The sequence below is a fragment of the Poecilia reticulata genome, linkage group LG22, assembly GCF_000633615.1.
Source record: "Poecilia reticulata strain Guanapo linkage group LG22, Guppy_female_1.0+MT, whole genome shotgun sequence".
Taxonomy (NCBI): Eukaryota; Metazoa; Chordata; class Actinopteri; order Cyprinodontiformes; family Poeciliidae; genus Poecilia; species Poecilia reticulata.
Window position 1 is genome coordinate 6,622,907 of NC_024352.1, and position 17,434 is coordinate 6,640,340.

At 38.6% G+C, this 17,434-nt stretch overlaps 1 protein-coding gene across 2 annotated transcripts in view; it reads left to right on the forward strand.

Annotated features, from left to right (window-relative positions):
- The window catches only part of gna11b (guanine nucleotide binding protein (G protein), alpha 11b (Gq class)), a 35,358-nt gene that overhangs the window by 2,900 nt on the left and 15,024 nt on the right, over positions 1-17,434 (forward strand). For both annotated transcript variants that reach the window (XM_008399278.2, XM_008399277.2), the window contains exon 2: positions 16,221-16,405. In XM_008399278.2, coding sequence (XP_008397500.1) covers positions 16,221-16,405 — 185 coding nt within the window. The remainder of the gene's footprint in view (positions 1-16,220; positions 16,406-17,434) is intronic.

The following is a 17,434-nucleotide window of genomic DNA, read 5'->3' on the forward strand; positions in this document are numbered from 1 at the left end:
CTGCAAAAGTAAATGCAATGAAGCGATATGGAGAGAAATGGGACTTAGTTGTAACGCAAAGCAAAAGCTTTTTTTTTTAAAATTTATTTTCTTTTATGCCAGCGCTTTGGATCTGCAACAAATGATCTTTGAATCAGTTTCAGAAATTCTTAGTGAGATTTTAATGAGATGATGTGTGAAAATCTGCCACAATATTTGGACTTATAACACATCTACATTAGCAAAAAAAAAAATAGAAGTCATTTTGAAGTACCCCATTTATTTGACTTCAAGTTTATTTCTGCAGGTGATTTCTACGAGAGACCCGTTTTTAAACAATTATTTAGATCGCAATAATTACAGTTGACAGATTTAATGTGAAAACAAGACGGTCTGAGTGTAATTATGAGAATAAAAGACTTGAGTGAAATGATGTGGAGAATATTAGCACTACTACTAATAATAATAATAGCATGTTGACACTTTTGTTGCAGTAAAGCAGCCAGACATTTTGTGCAACGGCTTCACTTTTTCATGATACATTTTCTCCAAATGTTTTATAAAAAAGATAATATTAACTCTGCAGAATTTGCAAACAGCAATCACGAACGCAGCCAACGGTTGTTGCTTGTTTTGCATGAAGTAGTTCAGTGCAGGACTCCATCTTTTTTGCACTTACTGATATTTGTTTTGCACAAACAACATTTGACAGATATTTGTGAACTGTGCTGCATGTTGTCCCGTCCTGCACTACTCTTGTGTGCTAGCTCGTCTCATTTTGTACTACGTAGATGGCAGCTATATCCTTCATTTCACTAATCTCTGAACTTTTAACATAAATTAATTTAATCTGAATTATGCTTGAATTATGCACTTTACAGTTTTGATCTACTTGGTTACAACTTTTTGAAGTACCAAAAGGCACCGTTTTCCACTAGACGTCTCGGTTTCTAACCAACACAGGCACATTTCAAACCTCCTTTGACGACTCCTGTTGTTCGCTAAAGTTTAATGTGGTTAGTTTGCGATTTAGTTTGAGTTTGCCATTGAGGCTACATGCTAATTATAATGTTACCTAAGAAAATGAGATTGGTGTAAACCACTGATGATGGTAATGCACATGCAGATAATGAGGAAATTGACGATCGACAGAGTAAATAAGTAATTACTTCAGAGGAATAGTTGGAGAATTCACCATTTTCTGTTTGTGTTTAAATCGGCTGTCAAAAACAAACACTTCCTTGCAGGCTAGTTATAGTTTCAGCAACCTTAACTATTGTAGAATGATCTTATACTTTCAAATTAATCAGTTTCAACTTCTATTGAATAAAAGATTATGCAGTTTAAAGAAAATTTTCTTGAGTATTTCTACAAAAAAATAAAATAAAATTCTCCCTGTTTTGCCTCCAGCAGACAACAGGAAGAACTTGGTCCAGGTGAACAACGGAGAACACCTCAGCCACATTGCACAGCTTTTTAGTTTGGAGCCGTTCTGTTTCCACCTTTTGTAATTTCCCATCTCATAACTATTAGGACAACTTTCACCTGTCATTTTAATCATTTTTATTCTATACTGTGCTGCTACTACAAGGAAATCCTTGCAAAATCATTTTAAGTTTAGTGTAGAAATAAACAATACAATAATCACTAGTAATTGTAAGATGTATCTGTATAAAAATAAATAAATAATGATGATCAGTATAGCTCAATAAATGCATTGTAGTTGACTAGATAAAGTAAAGCAACTGTTTTACTTTTAATGTCTATTGTGATTGAAGATGTTCAGGATTTTTGTACATGTGGATCTACTAGCATTTTAGTTAATTAATTTTTTTACACCAATTTATTGGCAGTTCAAAGGCTGGGGGAAAAAAATCTACCTTTTTTTTTGTTTTAATGCATCAAGCTTGAAACTCTGAATTTTTTTCATTATCCTGCACCTGTGCTCTTTCAGTTTAACAATGAAACAGACGTGTGTCAGCAAATCTTGCACATTTTTTTGTTTGTTTTTGTTTACCCAAATACAAATGTCTGAGAATGATTCTAAAATTTAGATATAAAGAAAGTTGGTTACATATCCTTTGTTACACCAGAGGGAATAATCTTGCAATTTATTTTATGTGTTTTATAACCCTAGAGATTGGGTTGGCGGGGCATTAGACAAAACTTTAAATTGGTGTCGGCCAATAAAAGCCGTATCAGTGGATGTCTATTGTTTATCCATGAGCGTAGTTCTGAATGGACTTCCGTTCCATGTTATATTCATTAATCTTTTTATTATTTGTGCAGCTTCCGGCCTTTACATCTCTAATGTGAGAGCTCAAGATGGATTCACATACACTTAGAAACCTAATGGAGTCTGGAGGGTAGAAAAAAAAAAAAAAGAAAAAAAAATGCAGCAGCTTTGAGTTGCCTTCAACATGTTGCGTAACATTTGTATGGCTAGAAAGGGGCTTTGGCTCCCTCACTTAGACCTTGCTGGGTGTCCAGTTTGTCACCGCTGCATTTCTTTTTATTGTTCGGTAAGCACGGCGTTGCACAGAGTTTACCCTTCTGGTGGACAAGGATTCTGATGGATTTGCCCCCTCGTCCTGGAGTCTAGCTGAGTAGGTTAGCTATTTTTATAGCTGGTGTGTGGGCAGGTGGGAGCTGCTGTTGAATAAGTTGAGCTCCACTGCATTGATTCATAGTTCTGTGGACACAGAAACATTTGGCTGCGATTTATCACAAATGTGCCCGTTTTCCTTTTTCCTTTCCGTCGAGAGATGCGCCGCCACTCGGCCGCTCGTCAAGCACCTTTTTGGATCGTCGAATGTTGGAAACTTGCTGGGGGGGGCGGGAACAGGGAGGTGAAGGAGTGGGGGGGGGACGCAGGTGTCCATTTTTAGGACAATTAGAATTATCTAGGTTGCATCCTTGGTTTCAAAACGTTTGCTCCCATTTCTCACCCACCAAAAGCAGTCCTGGTTATCCGACATGTGTGTCTCCTTTATTTCCCCGCTGAATACCTCAGCTCAGTAAAGTAGGCCACACTAGAGCCATACCATTGATGGGGCACATTCTGCTTCATGTCGTACATTTCGACCACTGTGGCGCTCTCCTCTACCTCGCTGCTGAGGCGAGAGGATCTGGAAAGAGGTGTTTGCTTTTCTGCTGTGCTTTTGAAAAGCTTGTGTGCTGCAATCATTTTGGGTTTTTGCCAGACTGTCTGTGAGGGACGGATTTCGACACATCTACGGGTTGGAGCTACCGTGCATGGGTTGGTGTGAGATTCTGATGATATGGGAACTTGGAGGAAAAATACCAGGGTTTCTCATTGGCACGTTAGATACACAAAGACCTTACACAAACTAATTACTCATCTTAAAGACTGAAAAGCCATAATTGTTCCTATTATAACTTAATCTCCAAGGTATTTTTGAGTAAAATACCTGTTAATAAGTGTCTAGCATGATGATGTGTCAAGAGATTTACAGAATTACAACGTATTTACTGCCAAAGTGATGCATATCAGCCTTATGGTCAAATTAATGCAAATAGTTTTTATAGGCACTAGATGTGAAGGCTTTCAGCTCAACACTATTTCTTTAAAACTCCTATTTTGATATGAAAAAGGAAGTAGTTCTTGAGTTGTTGCCTTGCTGTTGGGTAGTAGACTTGGACTTGGACAACACTTGGTTACATAAAAACTCAAGAAACCTTTTTTTTGTTTGTTTTAAATCTGGCAGCATTTTTGATTTGGTAGAAGAAAATAAATGGGGGCATACCATTGATATTTATATATTTTTAATGTCCTTTTCAAAGCACCAAGTAAATATCTTGACTGACTAACCGTTAGTTGCTAATAACGCTGAACTCCGTTTTACTAGCGCCAACCAGTTATCTTATTTTTATTTTTTGTTGCAGCGCTATTTCATAATTTCTAGGTTGAAATCTTAATATTCTTAAACTGGTCAAACAAGAATGGGATAATTTTACACTTAACAGATTCTTTATAACACATTTTAAGATTTCTGAAATCTTTACAGCCTTTATTTATTGGGTAAACGTGCACAAAATATGGACCAGTCAAACCTGGACTTGGATGACTCCACACTGAGTCCAGATTCCTTCGAACAGTTTGTGGCACATTTATTCCCATGAAATTCGGGGTGGGAGGATTCTTAGTTTTCCCAAAAGTATATAAGATATCGATTGTTCATTGTTACACCCCTATAGATCAGGTTTGGTGATTTTATTATTTTATTTTAACTGTTTCTTTGTGGTTGCTGGTCTACAGTGCTTCAGCCAACTGTGTTTTTTTTTAAATACTTCATTAATAAAGGTGTAATAAAATTTGTGAAACCTTTATTTCTAAAAACAGAGTATTAGTTTTCCTAAAAAATATTGCTAGAATCATGTTTGACTTTGTGTCTTGGGTTGGAAATAACATTGAAGTTTAAGTAGCAGATTTCAAGTTAATGTGTTTTTTTTTTTGCCAATATGCCTTACAAATTATTCTTCTTTTAGTTAATCAACTATTGCTTAAAAACAGAATTACCTTTTTAGTGGATGGCGTTCTTTAGTTTCCATGTCACGATTGGAAATAATACAAACAGTCAAATTTGTCTCATACGGTAGAGACAAACGTAACAACCTTCTGTCAGTTCAACCAGAGAAAGTTCTGGTCGCACCATAACTTTCTATTGCGACATTTATATATATTTTTTTCACTTTGAACTGTGAGGATCTAATGGAGAACTTATTCCTACAACCCACAACGCTTTGCGTGAACGACGACATTCACGCATTCTTACCTGAAATGACCCATTCATCAATGCCACAGTCTGACTGAGGGGTTAATGCCTCGATACCGTTGTTCATCCCCTGCTTACGGCCACATCTAAACCCTCAGTATGACTGTCTCTCTCCGGTGTTGTGCTTTGGTCTCTGCCCGTGTCTCCGAATGAACCCTGGTTTTGATGACAGGCAATAGAAGACATTTATCAAAGTGTCAGGGTGAAAGGCAGAGAGCAAGCAAGAGCTGCAATTAGTCACGGCATAAGTGGATTGTTCAGTGTGACTTAAGTCGTGTTGGTGAATGCCTGGATAAGGACGTGTAAGGCAGGATTAGTCCGGGCTCTAATAGGCTTGGTTAAACACATCTGCTGCTCAGACTTTAAGATGTCACTGACTCCTATTATCCCCCCTCTGGCATTATTCAACCCTCAGTGAGTCGCCTTCTACACGGAGAGGACAGGACAATGTCTGTTTCCGAGTGTTTAACCACATGTGCCACACTGAGACGATGTTTATAGTACTTCAGAGCTGCGAAGCTGCTCTGTTGTCAGCGCCCACCCTTCAAGACGCTGCCCTGACCGCCGGATCGATTGGGTTTCGGCGTCTTGCCCAAGGGAAATGAGACCGGTGACCCCTTCCGCTTTAGACTTGCCGTACCAAGCCACAGAGCCGCCATCAGGTGTGCTCGACTGCACTGGAGTTGAACACTGATAACAATCGCCTTCTTGGGTAAATCTTGAGGTTTTCTGTGTTTACACTACTCAGCAAATTCAGCACATGTAGGAGATACAGTTTGTTGTTCATTTCAGCTGATCTTGCAAGAATGTTCCCGACAGCTTAATCTAGTTAGGTATGCACAGTTTGTACATAATGTGTTACAGCTGACTGCAGTAGCACTTGTGCAATAATTTAATTTATTAATGACTGGGTAAAGCTAAAATTGTTAATAAGTACTTATTTGCTGATAATTCATATACTATTACAACAACGGTGGCCATAAATGAATAAGTACTTCAGTTCTGGATGTGGCATTGTTGACTTTAGTACATCAAAATGGAGGAGAGTCTATTTTGGACCTCACTTTGGAGGCTGAAACTGTTAATGGAGTTTTATTAACTTATTAAAGTGTTAAAAAAGGGTTTAATAAAATGATTAGTGATTACTAGATTCAGATAAGATGACATAAAAATTTTTATATAGGGAAACATTGGAAATAATTTGCATTTTTGAAACTAAAACAAAGGTTTTCTAAATATCAAACCTTTTTACACTATCTGTTGTGTATTAAATACAGGTCTGACTTGCAGAAGTAGTTCAGATTTTGACCCAATTAGAAATGCACAAATTAGAGATCAACAGCCAGCTTCTAATTTCAGCGGGTTTTGTAAAACTTTTTAAAACAGTGTTTTACCGTTTTGAAACAAAGCAGAGAAATTACTAGTAGTTCTTTGTAAATTAGAGGCAATTTCTCTAATTTCAGAAATCCATGTAAATTACCTACAGCGCTGCAATGCAGACCTGTAACGCTTCTTTGCACATAATTTAACACTTAACATTTAAGAATTATTTCTACAATTCAGCAAACAAAATAGCTGCTTCATATTGTTATGAAAATTATAAGTCAAATCTATCAAGTTTTAGCATTAAACATGATGGTCAACTAAAAAAAAGCAACATAACTAATTGAGGTTAAACATTCAATTTATGATCCCGCATTATAAAAATAGCTTTTATTTTGATGAGCAGGAAGTATTCGTGTGGTGATTCAGTCGTCTTAACAACGGGAAAATAATTTGTCTGAATTATGTTTTGTTAATATTATTCTGAAATCACATGGAGTCATTTAATAGTGTTTATTGTGGGCAGTATTGATGTGGTCAGTAGCATAAAGCTAAAGCTAACATGGACAGATTATGAGCCATTAATGGTCCATGTTCTTTGAATGACCCTGGATGATGAATCAAGCGCACCTTTTCATTGTGTTAAGAAAAAAAACCAATAAAGAAACATTTGCGGCATGTTACCTGCCTGTGCAGCTCACTAGCTTGTTTCCCCTCCATTTAACTTAAGATAATAAGATTGTTCAAAAGACTGAAGTCTAAGTCAAGTCGAAAGTTTTTTTTTCTCTTCTTTCTGTAACTTAAAGGTAAATTAAGTCCCAATCTCAGTGACAAAAAATGATTTTTCTCTATAATTCTTTTAATTGGTTTAACGAGTAAACCAAGCTTCACAAGTTGTGAACACTGACCTAGTTTTCAAATGCCTAAAGTTGCAGTTGTGGTGCATTTACTGATCAGAAAAAGATCTGATTTTTGAGTTTCCAACTGACTAACCAGCAGTCTGGGTCAGTCGAACTGAAAATCGGCCGATTCTAGTAACCAGCAGGTTTTGTCAAGTTGGACGTCTACGAAATGTGAGGAATGGAGTTTCCTACCAAGTTGTGGAATCAACACGAACAAAAAGCTTGATCCACTTCAGTCTTTCTATTTTTCTTATTTTACACAACCAGTAAGTACTCAAAAATTTAAGTTGCGCATTGCTAACTTTTACCTCAGGGCACAAGAGTGAAAATCCTTTGACATACTTTCGTCTCTAAAGGTTTAAATATTTTTTTAAATATTTTTTTCAGAGCTTACAGATTCCTTATGTATTTTCTAAGCAAACAATACCATTGTAGCCGCGTATATTGAGATATCGTCTCTGTCTTGAGTGAGGCAGTGCCCGCAGTCTGGCTGCTTGTCACGGAGTGCCATATCAGGCCATACTGACAAAATCCCGCTCCACAGAGCAATAATTTGCCTCTACTTGGTCAAAACACAGCGAGCCAGAAGCTGCGGCCTTTGCTGCCTTGGGTAGATGGACTGCTGGAGCTGTCAGGGAGGTGAGAAGCTTGCGCAAAAACCAGTTGAGGTTAGGCTTCTAGTAAAGCTCCGTCAGTGAGCCGGCGTTGGCTGCAACATATTGCATTTAAACATGGCTGCTGCTAGAAAGGGATGTTTTGTGATCAAAGGCTTAAAAGCGTGCCCCATTGCTCAAACATTGACTCAGATGACATATTTTAATGCTCTGTTTTTATTGTTGCATGTGATCCTTGTTGTTACCTTGGTTAAAATGTGTTTCAGAGGAACAGACTGGTTGAACCAGGAAGAGGATCAGACTGTGGGCTGACTTACTTTTTTTTTTTCTGAACTCACTACTCTTGCCAAGTGGTCTTATTTTGATCATATATGGCAAAGGGGGGGATGTTCTAACTCTTCTGCTGTGTGTGTGTGTGTGTGTGTGTGTGTGTGTGTGTGTGTGTGTGTGTGTGTGTGTGTGTGTGCGCGTGTGTGTGTACACAGAGCTGCTAATGCCAGTGGATCTGGAGCCCTGCACATGGTTGGGTATTGCAGAGCTCTTTACATGGTCAGAACTAGCTCTATGCTATAGAGAGATGATTGGCATAAGTGGGTGATTAAATGTGTCTGTAAAGATCCTGAAAGTAAGAAGTGATTTTGGTGTTTAAATTTTGACTGGAAGTGATATTTATGTTTTGAACCGGGCTATCCAGAGTCCCAACTTGGATCTGACAGAATCTGCAGAGTTGGCTAAAGATAAGACAGGAGGCGTTGGAAAAATGCATAAAGCTGGTCTGATAGAAAACTGGTTTAGCTGGTTTAAAGCCAAAGATTTTTCCATTGGTTATGAACAGGCTATACATTTATTGCAACATTGCAGTTTTTTTTTTTATAATCTGGGGGAAAAAAGGTGTATTTTTAAAAAATTGATTCTACCTTTACATAGTTTTTTTTATATTTAGAAGGATGTCTGTCTCATTTTTTTTAATCAAAACCAAACTTGTCACTTTAATCTTCAACCAAGTGCAGCAGCAGCCATTTTTTGTTGTTCCTGATTTAAAAAAAAAATTATTACTTTAAGAAAAGGCGTAAAAAAGCATCATGGCCTTTACAACACTGACTGTGCGTAGTGAAATATTGTCTGATGTCAGGAAGTAGCCCTACAGTTTGGTAAGTGACCAAATTAAAAAATACTTCTAGGAAGAAGACATGAGTCTAAATATAAATCTACGTTTGTTGAATTTTACTTGCATCTTTTGCTGTGAACACTGAACCTTTTTCACATATTGTGTTTGTTGAGTTGTTAGCTCAACCTGTTCTAATTAGCAATAGAAAATAAATAAACCTACCGAAGTTTAGAGTCAAATGAGAAAAATATCTGTTTAGTTTTGATGTAAATGTAATTATTATTTTTTTTTTTTGCATTTCGTCTTCTTTTGGATGCATCCATCTTCCAATTAACTCTGACCAGCTTTCCTGTATTTCCACAGCATGATACTGCCATTACCATCTTCCACTGTGGAGAAAAATGTTTAACACCAACTTTCTTGTGGCAAACTTCATATGGGACTATTGGCTTTCTTTCAGCAATGGCTTTCCTCCTGCCAGAATTCCTAAAGTCTGGATCTGTGGCGTTTGAATGTAAAAGTTGAGATTTTGCCATCTAAGCAGTGACTTTTGGCAAAACTCAGGATATTGTTTTATAACCTAACCTTTGTTGTTGTTTTTTTTTAATCTTCACCACAACTTTCCCCCCTGACGCGTCTGTCGGGTTCAATGTTGATGTTGATCGTTTACCAACGTTCTCTAGTTAACCTCTCAGGTCTTCATAGATCGGCTAATAATTGGTGGTTGTGATGCGACTACATTTGAAAAAGTTAATGGGTGTGAATACTTTTCCAAGACGACAAATTTGTATGCCTTAATGTGTGTATAGGTTTGTTTTTCTGCTGCTTTTTGCTTTGTGGTTTGAAAACCATCTACAGGCGCATGAGAGGATCAAATTCGGCATGCTAAAGCTGGAGCTGAATTTCACATCTCTCTCTGTCGTTCAGTGGCTTCTTGCAAAGTTTATCGCTTCCCATCACAACTTAGACATATTAAAGTCAGGTTTGCACAAGCAGACATGTTCGTCCAGGTTTGCTCCAATCAGGAGACATGCAGATTCATCTGTTTTTGCTCTAGGGTCGCGCGATGTGGACTTAAAGAGTAGTCACGATACATTCTGGTGCTATTGTGATATCGATAAAAGTGACGAAAATAACTATTTATTACTGCTTTTTTTAGGTATCTGTATCATACCCCACAAACACAAATGCTGCTTTTGAAAAACCCGTTTATGACGCACTTCTTTATGCGACACCAGTCACACCAACTGCATTTAATATTTAAAATTTTATTGATGTCGGTTGTTACTTTTGTTGAACAAGCAGTGAAGAAAATAGTAAAGCTAACAATCCCTACAAAAAGGACAGTTTTGGAGGATTTCTCAACTTTATTGATGGGAATTTAAAATCGAAAATCTGATCTTGACAAGAAATTTATCCCAATAAACGATACGGTAAATGACCACCCTTATTTTGAACCCTAAGTTTGTTTTTGCTTTTAATAATTTGAGCAATTCATGCCCCTAAAGAGGTACCCAGGTAAAACACATCACTGCTGCGCTCTCTGAATCCTGGTTTAGCTCACCCACTCCCTCTTGACTAGAACGACACTCGCTCGCTCGACAGACAAGACGATGGTGAGGTGATTCAATCCAAGTGTGTTAGCTTGCGATGCATGTGTTTGTGTGTGGCACAAGCTCCAGCATGTATCTTCGATTTACAGTTCCCACACCCACCCACCCACACACACACGCACGCGCGCGCGCAGGTCTCTCAGCAGCTGCAGAGCCGTCCGCACAAAGCAGCACATCCAGACAGCGATAAACACAACAGACTCTGACGACAAGCGGCGGTGGTTCTTTTTCTGCGTCGCTACATGTGCAGGTTTGTTGTTTTTGGTGCGGCCTGGGATGGCCTGGGTCATGACTGAGGAGAAGTGGGCCATCGCAGCGGAGGCAACATCCATGCCTTGAGGTTGACCTCAGAGTCTGTGTGTGGTACATTTAGCGAGGCAGGTGGTGTCTTGTGGGGCTTCAGGCCGTCTTGGCTCAGACTCCTCTCTCTGTGTGCCGTAAAGAGGCCACTTTCCTCAATGGTGTAAAGATCGGGACCCACGCTGCATTTTGGTCAGCCCTCTTCTTCCTCTGACTCACACGGTGATTTTTCCAGGGTGCTGACAGAAATGCCAACACGTGCTCAAGCCCAGTTTCGAGGTTTGTTAGCACTTTCACCTCGATGCCGTGTCGATGCAAATCCGTTCGCCTCATTGAGATTGAATTGTCATGTGTCCTGCTGAGTGGACAGTTCATAACCTGCGATAAGCCACCATTGCTGAATGTGGGGTATTATATCTGTGTGTGTGTATTTGCATACGGGTTTCCCATGATAATCTTTGGTGCATAGAGAGAGTTGGCAGGTATTGCAGGCAGGCACCAGGTAAGCAGCGGGGAAGAGTTGTAGGGGTGTAATGAGGTCGCGTGATATTGACTCTCATCAGTGAAATCTGTCTTATGTGGGATTATCCAGTTGCTGTGCCATATGAGAGAACTGTGTAATTATAGTCCCATTCCTAAAACTACTAACTTATTGGAGTAGTAGTCACTTTACATTAAAACGAAATGGTTAAAATTAGTCGCATTTGATCCCTGCTTATATTTTCAAATTTACAGAAAAGTCCATTTTTCATTTCTCTTTTTTGCTTTGTGGGGTTGTTGGAGCATCTTCTGGTAGAGAACGCAACCCATATACGGAGGCCTTCATAGAAGCAGCCGTTTCCAGTTCTAGTCCTGGCCCGATGACCTTTGACTTCTTGTCTGACAACTGTCAAATAAAGGCCACTAGAGCCTATTTAAAAGAAAAGAAAAATAAATAAAATACCTAAAAGACTGCAGACTGGCTTCAGTGCAACTTTGGACGACTGGTGGTTGTTAGGCAGCCAATCCATAATCTCTCCCTCCTGCCTTGGTGCTGATTGGCCAAATCCTCTAAAGATGCGATGAAGAAGAGCACGAATGTTGGCTTCTGTAGTAGTGCTGAGACCATTTCCACTGGGTATCAATGCATATTAAGATATGAAAATACGACACTAATTTCAGTATTGTTTCGGTTCATAATTTGTGAAACCTAAACATAAAACTCATTTATTACTAAAGAATTTAAGGGTTAATGCTCTACCAATAACAAGAAAAAAAGTCTAGAAATCTGACCGTGGAAAAGTAAGAAATTTAAAATGTTGAAGCTCTGACCTTAAACACACTGCTTCTAGTGACATCATTGGAAAAATCTAACAAAATCAGCCAAGATGTGAAGAAAAGATTTGTTAAAGTTTGATTCATCCTTAGGTACAGATACCAGATGCTTGATGATGCCACGTTCGTCTGTTCAATAATTGAACTTATTAAACTGGTTCTGTGTCCCAGAGATGGACCTGTGTTGCTGACAAATTGTGGAAATGATTTGGCAATCCTTTCGACCTCGAACAGAAAAAATTTAGTCTGATTTGGTATTGACATTCACATTTTTCCTCTTGATTTTCAAACAAAAAGAAAAGTAATTTGGCTGCTATTGCTGCCGTTGAGAACAAGACAGTCATAGTGTGAAAATCGAGAAAGCTGTAACCAATTAAATCACAATTTAAAAAAAAATACATTTCAGGCTTATTTATTTAATTAAAGTTACAAAAGCTTCCCCCCCCCCCCACACACACACAATATTTAAATGGAGCATCAAAAGTAAATCTTAAGCATAAAAATACCATCCTATCTTTTTTGAAAGGCCTGTCAGTAAAAATTGCACCCTTGTTTTTTCTTTTTTCTTTAAATGTGGAGTTGCATTAACCACCCAGGTTGCCATAGAACGTTTATGCAATTTTTTTTTTTTTTTAATCGATGGCCATGCAAAGCATTCAACAACCTACCTGTGGTTGATACAGCCAGGAAAGCCTCTCATTAGATGGACTTTAAAGCTTAGGAATGGTACGATGAAAACATTTAGTGGGTTAACCGATCTGTATTCCTTGGTACCAGAATCTTCCTCAGGCCTAAACATCACACCCGTAGTATCTGAGGTGTGCGTGTGAGGGAGGTAAAAAAAAGTTTCTCCAGACATCAACTCATCTAAAACCGCTGTATTTAATACCACTATTCGAGTTCTACCGGGTATTACTCAAAACTGACACCCGTAGTTATGTAAAGACTTATGAAAACCAGGGTCCAGGTGTTCAGAACCTGCTCCATCATGGATTACTGTAATGCAGTTCTTCTTTGACCAACTCCTTGACATTTGGGTACTTGTACCGAATGATAATAGAAACTTTTACTTTCGTCCACGTCTGTGTGATTCAGGAAACGCTGTAGCTCTACAAAAGGCTGGTGTTGGTGTGTGGGCTGTGCTATGTACCTTGCACTGTTGCATTGGGACATAATCTCACTCTCAATCTCTCTCTCCTTTTTTTTTTCCCTCTCTTCCCTCACACTCCTGGCTGCTTGGAACAGAAGGCGTTATCAAGCCAAAGTAGTGTTTGAGCTATTAAAAGGTGACCTCCTTTTTCTGGGTCATTACCAAAAAAGAATGGATTGATTCTAGTTATGAATATCCAAAATTCTTGACAGAGAGAGATGAGAATGGAGAGGCATATTTCTTGCCTCGGGGAGGCCAGGAGGGGTTGAGATGAAATGGAGCAGGAGGTTTAGTGGGGTGGTGGTGGTGGTGTGGATTTGTGAGGGTAGCGAGTTGGCAAGGACATGGAAGTGGTTGCGGCGTGGGGAGGAAACCGGGAAGACAGAGGCGCGCAGTGTGCTCTCTGGTCAAAGGGGGACACGACAGTTACGAGAACGCCGCGGAGGAAGATCTTGTGACGGGGTCACGAGAAATAAATCAGACAGTAAGTTGAGGAGTGATCTTGTTGCTCGTCTGCAGAAGCAGGATGCAGCCAATGCCACACTCTGTATTTGACTTTTTTTTTTTTTCTCCATGTTTGGTTTGCAGTACTAATTAACGTCAGTGGTTAGCCTTTACTGCCGTGCATTGGATTGTTGGAGAAGGAGGAGGTGTCACTAGCTGCTACAGAGAGGGACTCGAAGGCCCAACTTTGCGTTGGAGGGGATAGAAAGTACGTATTCTTGCGTGAACATGGATACCGCTGACCTCGGCGCCGCCCCTCCCCCCCCCCTCCTCTCAACGTCTCATTGGATTGCAACTCGGGCCCATTCTTCTTCTTCTTCTTCTTCTTCTCTGTGGTGCACCAGAATATGAAGAGCACAGAGGGAGCCTGAGGGGCTCTCGGTTATATTTGCTGTCTGCAACGAAAGAGAGGAGAGAGTAGGGGCGGATGGGAGGGGTTTAAAAAAAGAAGCAAAAAAAAAAGCAGGAACGAAAAAGCGAGGAAGACAGAGGAGGGGTTGCTATAGTAACAGAAATATGGCTGCTCTTCAAAAACCTTGAATGTAGGTGGTGGTGAGGTGTGTGCGTGTGAGTGTGTTTTCCCCAACCTTGTCTTCTCTCAGTTTTGCAGATATTATGGATGTGCTGGAACCTTTCTGATCTCAGTAAGGACCGAAATGCCATCAGCTTGACTTTTTTTTTTTTCTTCTTCATTATTTGTATTATTTAAATGGCCCCAGGGTGGCGTTTCCAGGCAGAATGTAGAGTATGGGGGCTGTTAAATCTTGAACAGCTTAAACCCATTTTTCTAGGAAAATAAAAAATAAATCTCCACTCGTTTGTTTTACAACCAGATATGGTCGATAAAAATGCAGATTTTAGGAGAGATTATTCAAGAAATGCAACCTCTGCTGTCACCTTTTTAGGCAGCGGTAGCTCAGTGTTGGATCCAGGAAATGAGGCTAGCTGTCTTAATTATCATAATTCAGTTAGCTCTCTGTTTCCACTCATGTCTTCTTCCTAGAAGTATTTTTTAATTTGGTCACTTACCAAACTGTAGGGCTACTTCCTGACATCAGACAAGGGTGCTTTGACATATTTGTCATCATAACCGGATTAATCAACTTGGCATTTAACAGAAGGAATTTCCTAAAAACTAAATCCGACTAAAATTGGACATTTTAAAGAAGAGTCTATTTGTTGCTGCCTATTTGAGCCATTCACTGAGTATCTTTTTGGTACAAGTGAACAGAATAGCAACAATTAGTTTCGTCGCTGCTGTAATAACATCATATGTATATATTGACTGTTATTGTTTGACACAAAGATAAAATATAGATTAAGCTGTTGCTAACTAAAACACATGCTGCTAATTGCTCATTGAAAATAAAGTGACCAATAATAACCCACACCATGATGCTGCCACCACCATATTCTCTTTCACTTGCCATTTTATTTTTTTTACACCCTGAAGGATTTACAGTTGAATGTTTCTCTCTCACAAGCAAATAAAAATGAATTTCCTTCTTTCAGCGACAAGGACAGGAAGCTCTGCGCTATTTTATGCTAACAGCCGGAGATCTCCGGTACTGCTTCTGGTATCTCTTTGAAAGGATTTTGAACTGTAGATATCATCTGATGGAATATTTTAGTGGTTTCGAAACTGTAACTTATTAAAAAACTCTGTTGGACCTTGCCACTGGCAGCTGGCCCACGCCTTCCTTCGTGCAACAGATTGCGGCAATAGCAGCGCCTCTACAAAACATTTGATATTCTAATAACGTCATATGCGCAGTGCTGAAGTAGATAAATATATTTTATGTCCCAGTGAGAAAATGACAGTTGTATAGATGAGATCAAAATTAATCATATTTCTGAGTATCTCATAGGTTAAAAGTCATTCTTAAATAAAATATGTGTTCCGATGAACCGAGTTTGTCAAATTAAGATGAAAATAATCAGGGATTAAACACACACTTCTCCTTTAATTGGACTACAGTCGTATTCTAATATTGTGTTTTTATTAGACGCAAATGGACAATTGATTTAATCAATAGAAATAAAAAGCCTGCAAACATCCGTCCGTGTGTAGTTTATCAATATAACGTGTTTGACTTTGAGAATTGAGTAACTGAAATCAACTTTTCAACAATTCTCTAATTGATTGAAAGGGTCTGTGTGAGAATCTGGCATGTCTAGAGCATGAAGACATTATATTTCCCTCTGGACTCTTCAGACTTACTGAGAAACTGAACTACTTGGCCAAGGTGACGGAAGAAATGCTGGAAAAAAAATACTTTAAATTTCTGACCCATCAAACAATAGATGTTGGAAATTTGATCCAAATCAAACAGAACCTTCTTTTGTTTTTAACTGGTGAGTGCAGATTATGTGGAGAGTTGATGTTGTCATATAGATTATCTCAACTGCTCTTGTTTTCTGACTGAATATTTAGTGCCCATTAAACAAAAATATTTTAACAATTAACTCTTGTATAAATTAACTGGAATTCTGAAATAATTGGTTGCGTTTCTAGGGAAACCAGTTCACTTCCGGTCTCTGTTTTCATTTCTGGCCCTTTTTATGCCTTCCTTGTAACTTTGCTTTTTGTCTTTGTTTTGTTGCCTGTTGTGTTCAGGTACAGGAGAAAGTGGCAAGAGCACCTTCATCAAGCAGATGAGGATCATCCACGGAGCCGGCTACTCGGATGAAGACAAGCGGGGCTTCATCCGGCTTGTTTACCAAAACATCTTCACCTCCATGCAGGCCATGATCCGCGCCACCGAGAACCTCAAGATCCCGTACAAATATGAACAGAACCGGGTAAATGCTGGCCTGCAGAAAACGACGGGAAAATCTCAATGTTTGGTTATTTCCTTTAATTACTTTCACATTTAAGAAAAAAATGTATTGTCTGCCATCTTAAAGACGGCATTCTGCTGCTGGAAAAATGGATGCAAAAAGTCTATTTTGATTTTGTATATTGAGGAAAGAAGAGGAGCTTTTTTAAAAATGTATTTTATTTCTTTAGGGTAGTGCAAAGAACTGCCTGATTTTTTTATTTTTATTTGTTTGTTTCCACTGGATAAGAGGAATCTAAATAATTTGGTCTTTAATACTATAGAAAAAAGTATTTTTGTTTTTATGGCTTGTTTTTATCTTGGTTTGGATGTGTGCATTACACCAATTTTGCCATGATGGGACAATAAAGGATATTTTTATTCTATTATTTTTATTATAAATATTAATAAAATCGAATAAATAGGATTTATTCAATATGTTTTATTTATAGAACTAAATAGGATTTACATCCCATTTTATTCTATAAGTAAAACATATTAAATTTTATTTATAGAATAAAATATTCTATGGATTTATGTAGTTTTTTTAATGGATAAGAATACGAAATGTGATAGAAATTTATTTGTTCTTTTGATATTGTCAAGGAACTGGACTTGCAGTCCTGGGAGGCAGAGCCTGTCATCATGGAAGAATAATATAATGATAATTTAGATTGCTATTTTCATCCTGCATTTTGCATTATCATGTATTTTTAGCAGCAGCAAGCTGAGCCTCACCTTGGATTGCGCAACTTCTCGCTAACTCGAAGAGAGCCTGTTCCTCCTGTCTGTACGTCTGTACGTCACCAATAAAATGGTTAAAAAAACTTTTAATGTATAAAATAATTTCCCCTCATTTAGCTTATATATATAATGTACAGTGTTGTCACCAACTGTGTACCGTGTTTCGTGTGCTGAGGAGCGATCAGAGATGGCAGAGAACAGACTCGAGGTGAGGCAGGCAGTTCTCCTGCCTAATGGCAGGGGGCGCTCATGATCCCAGACATTGACA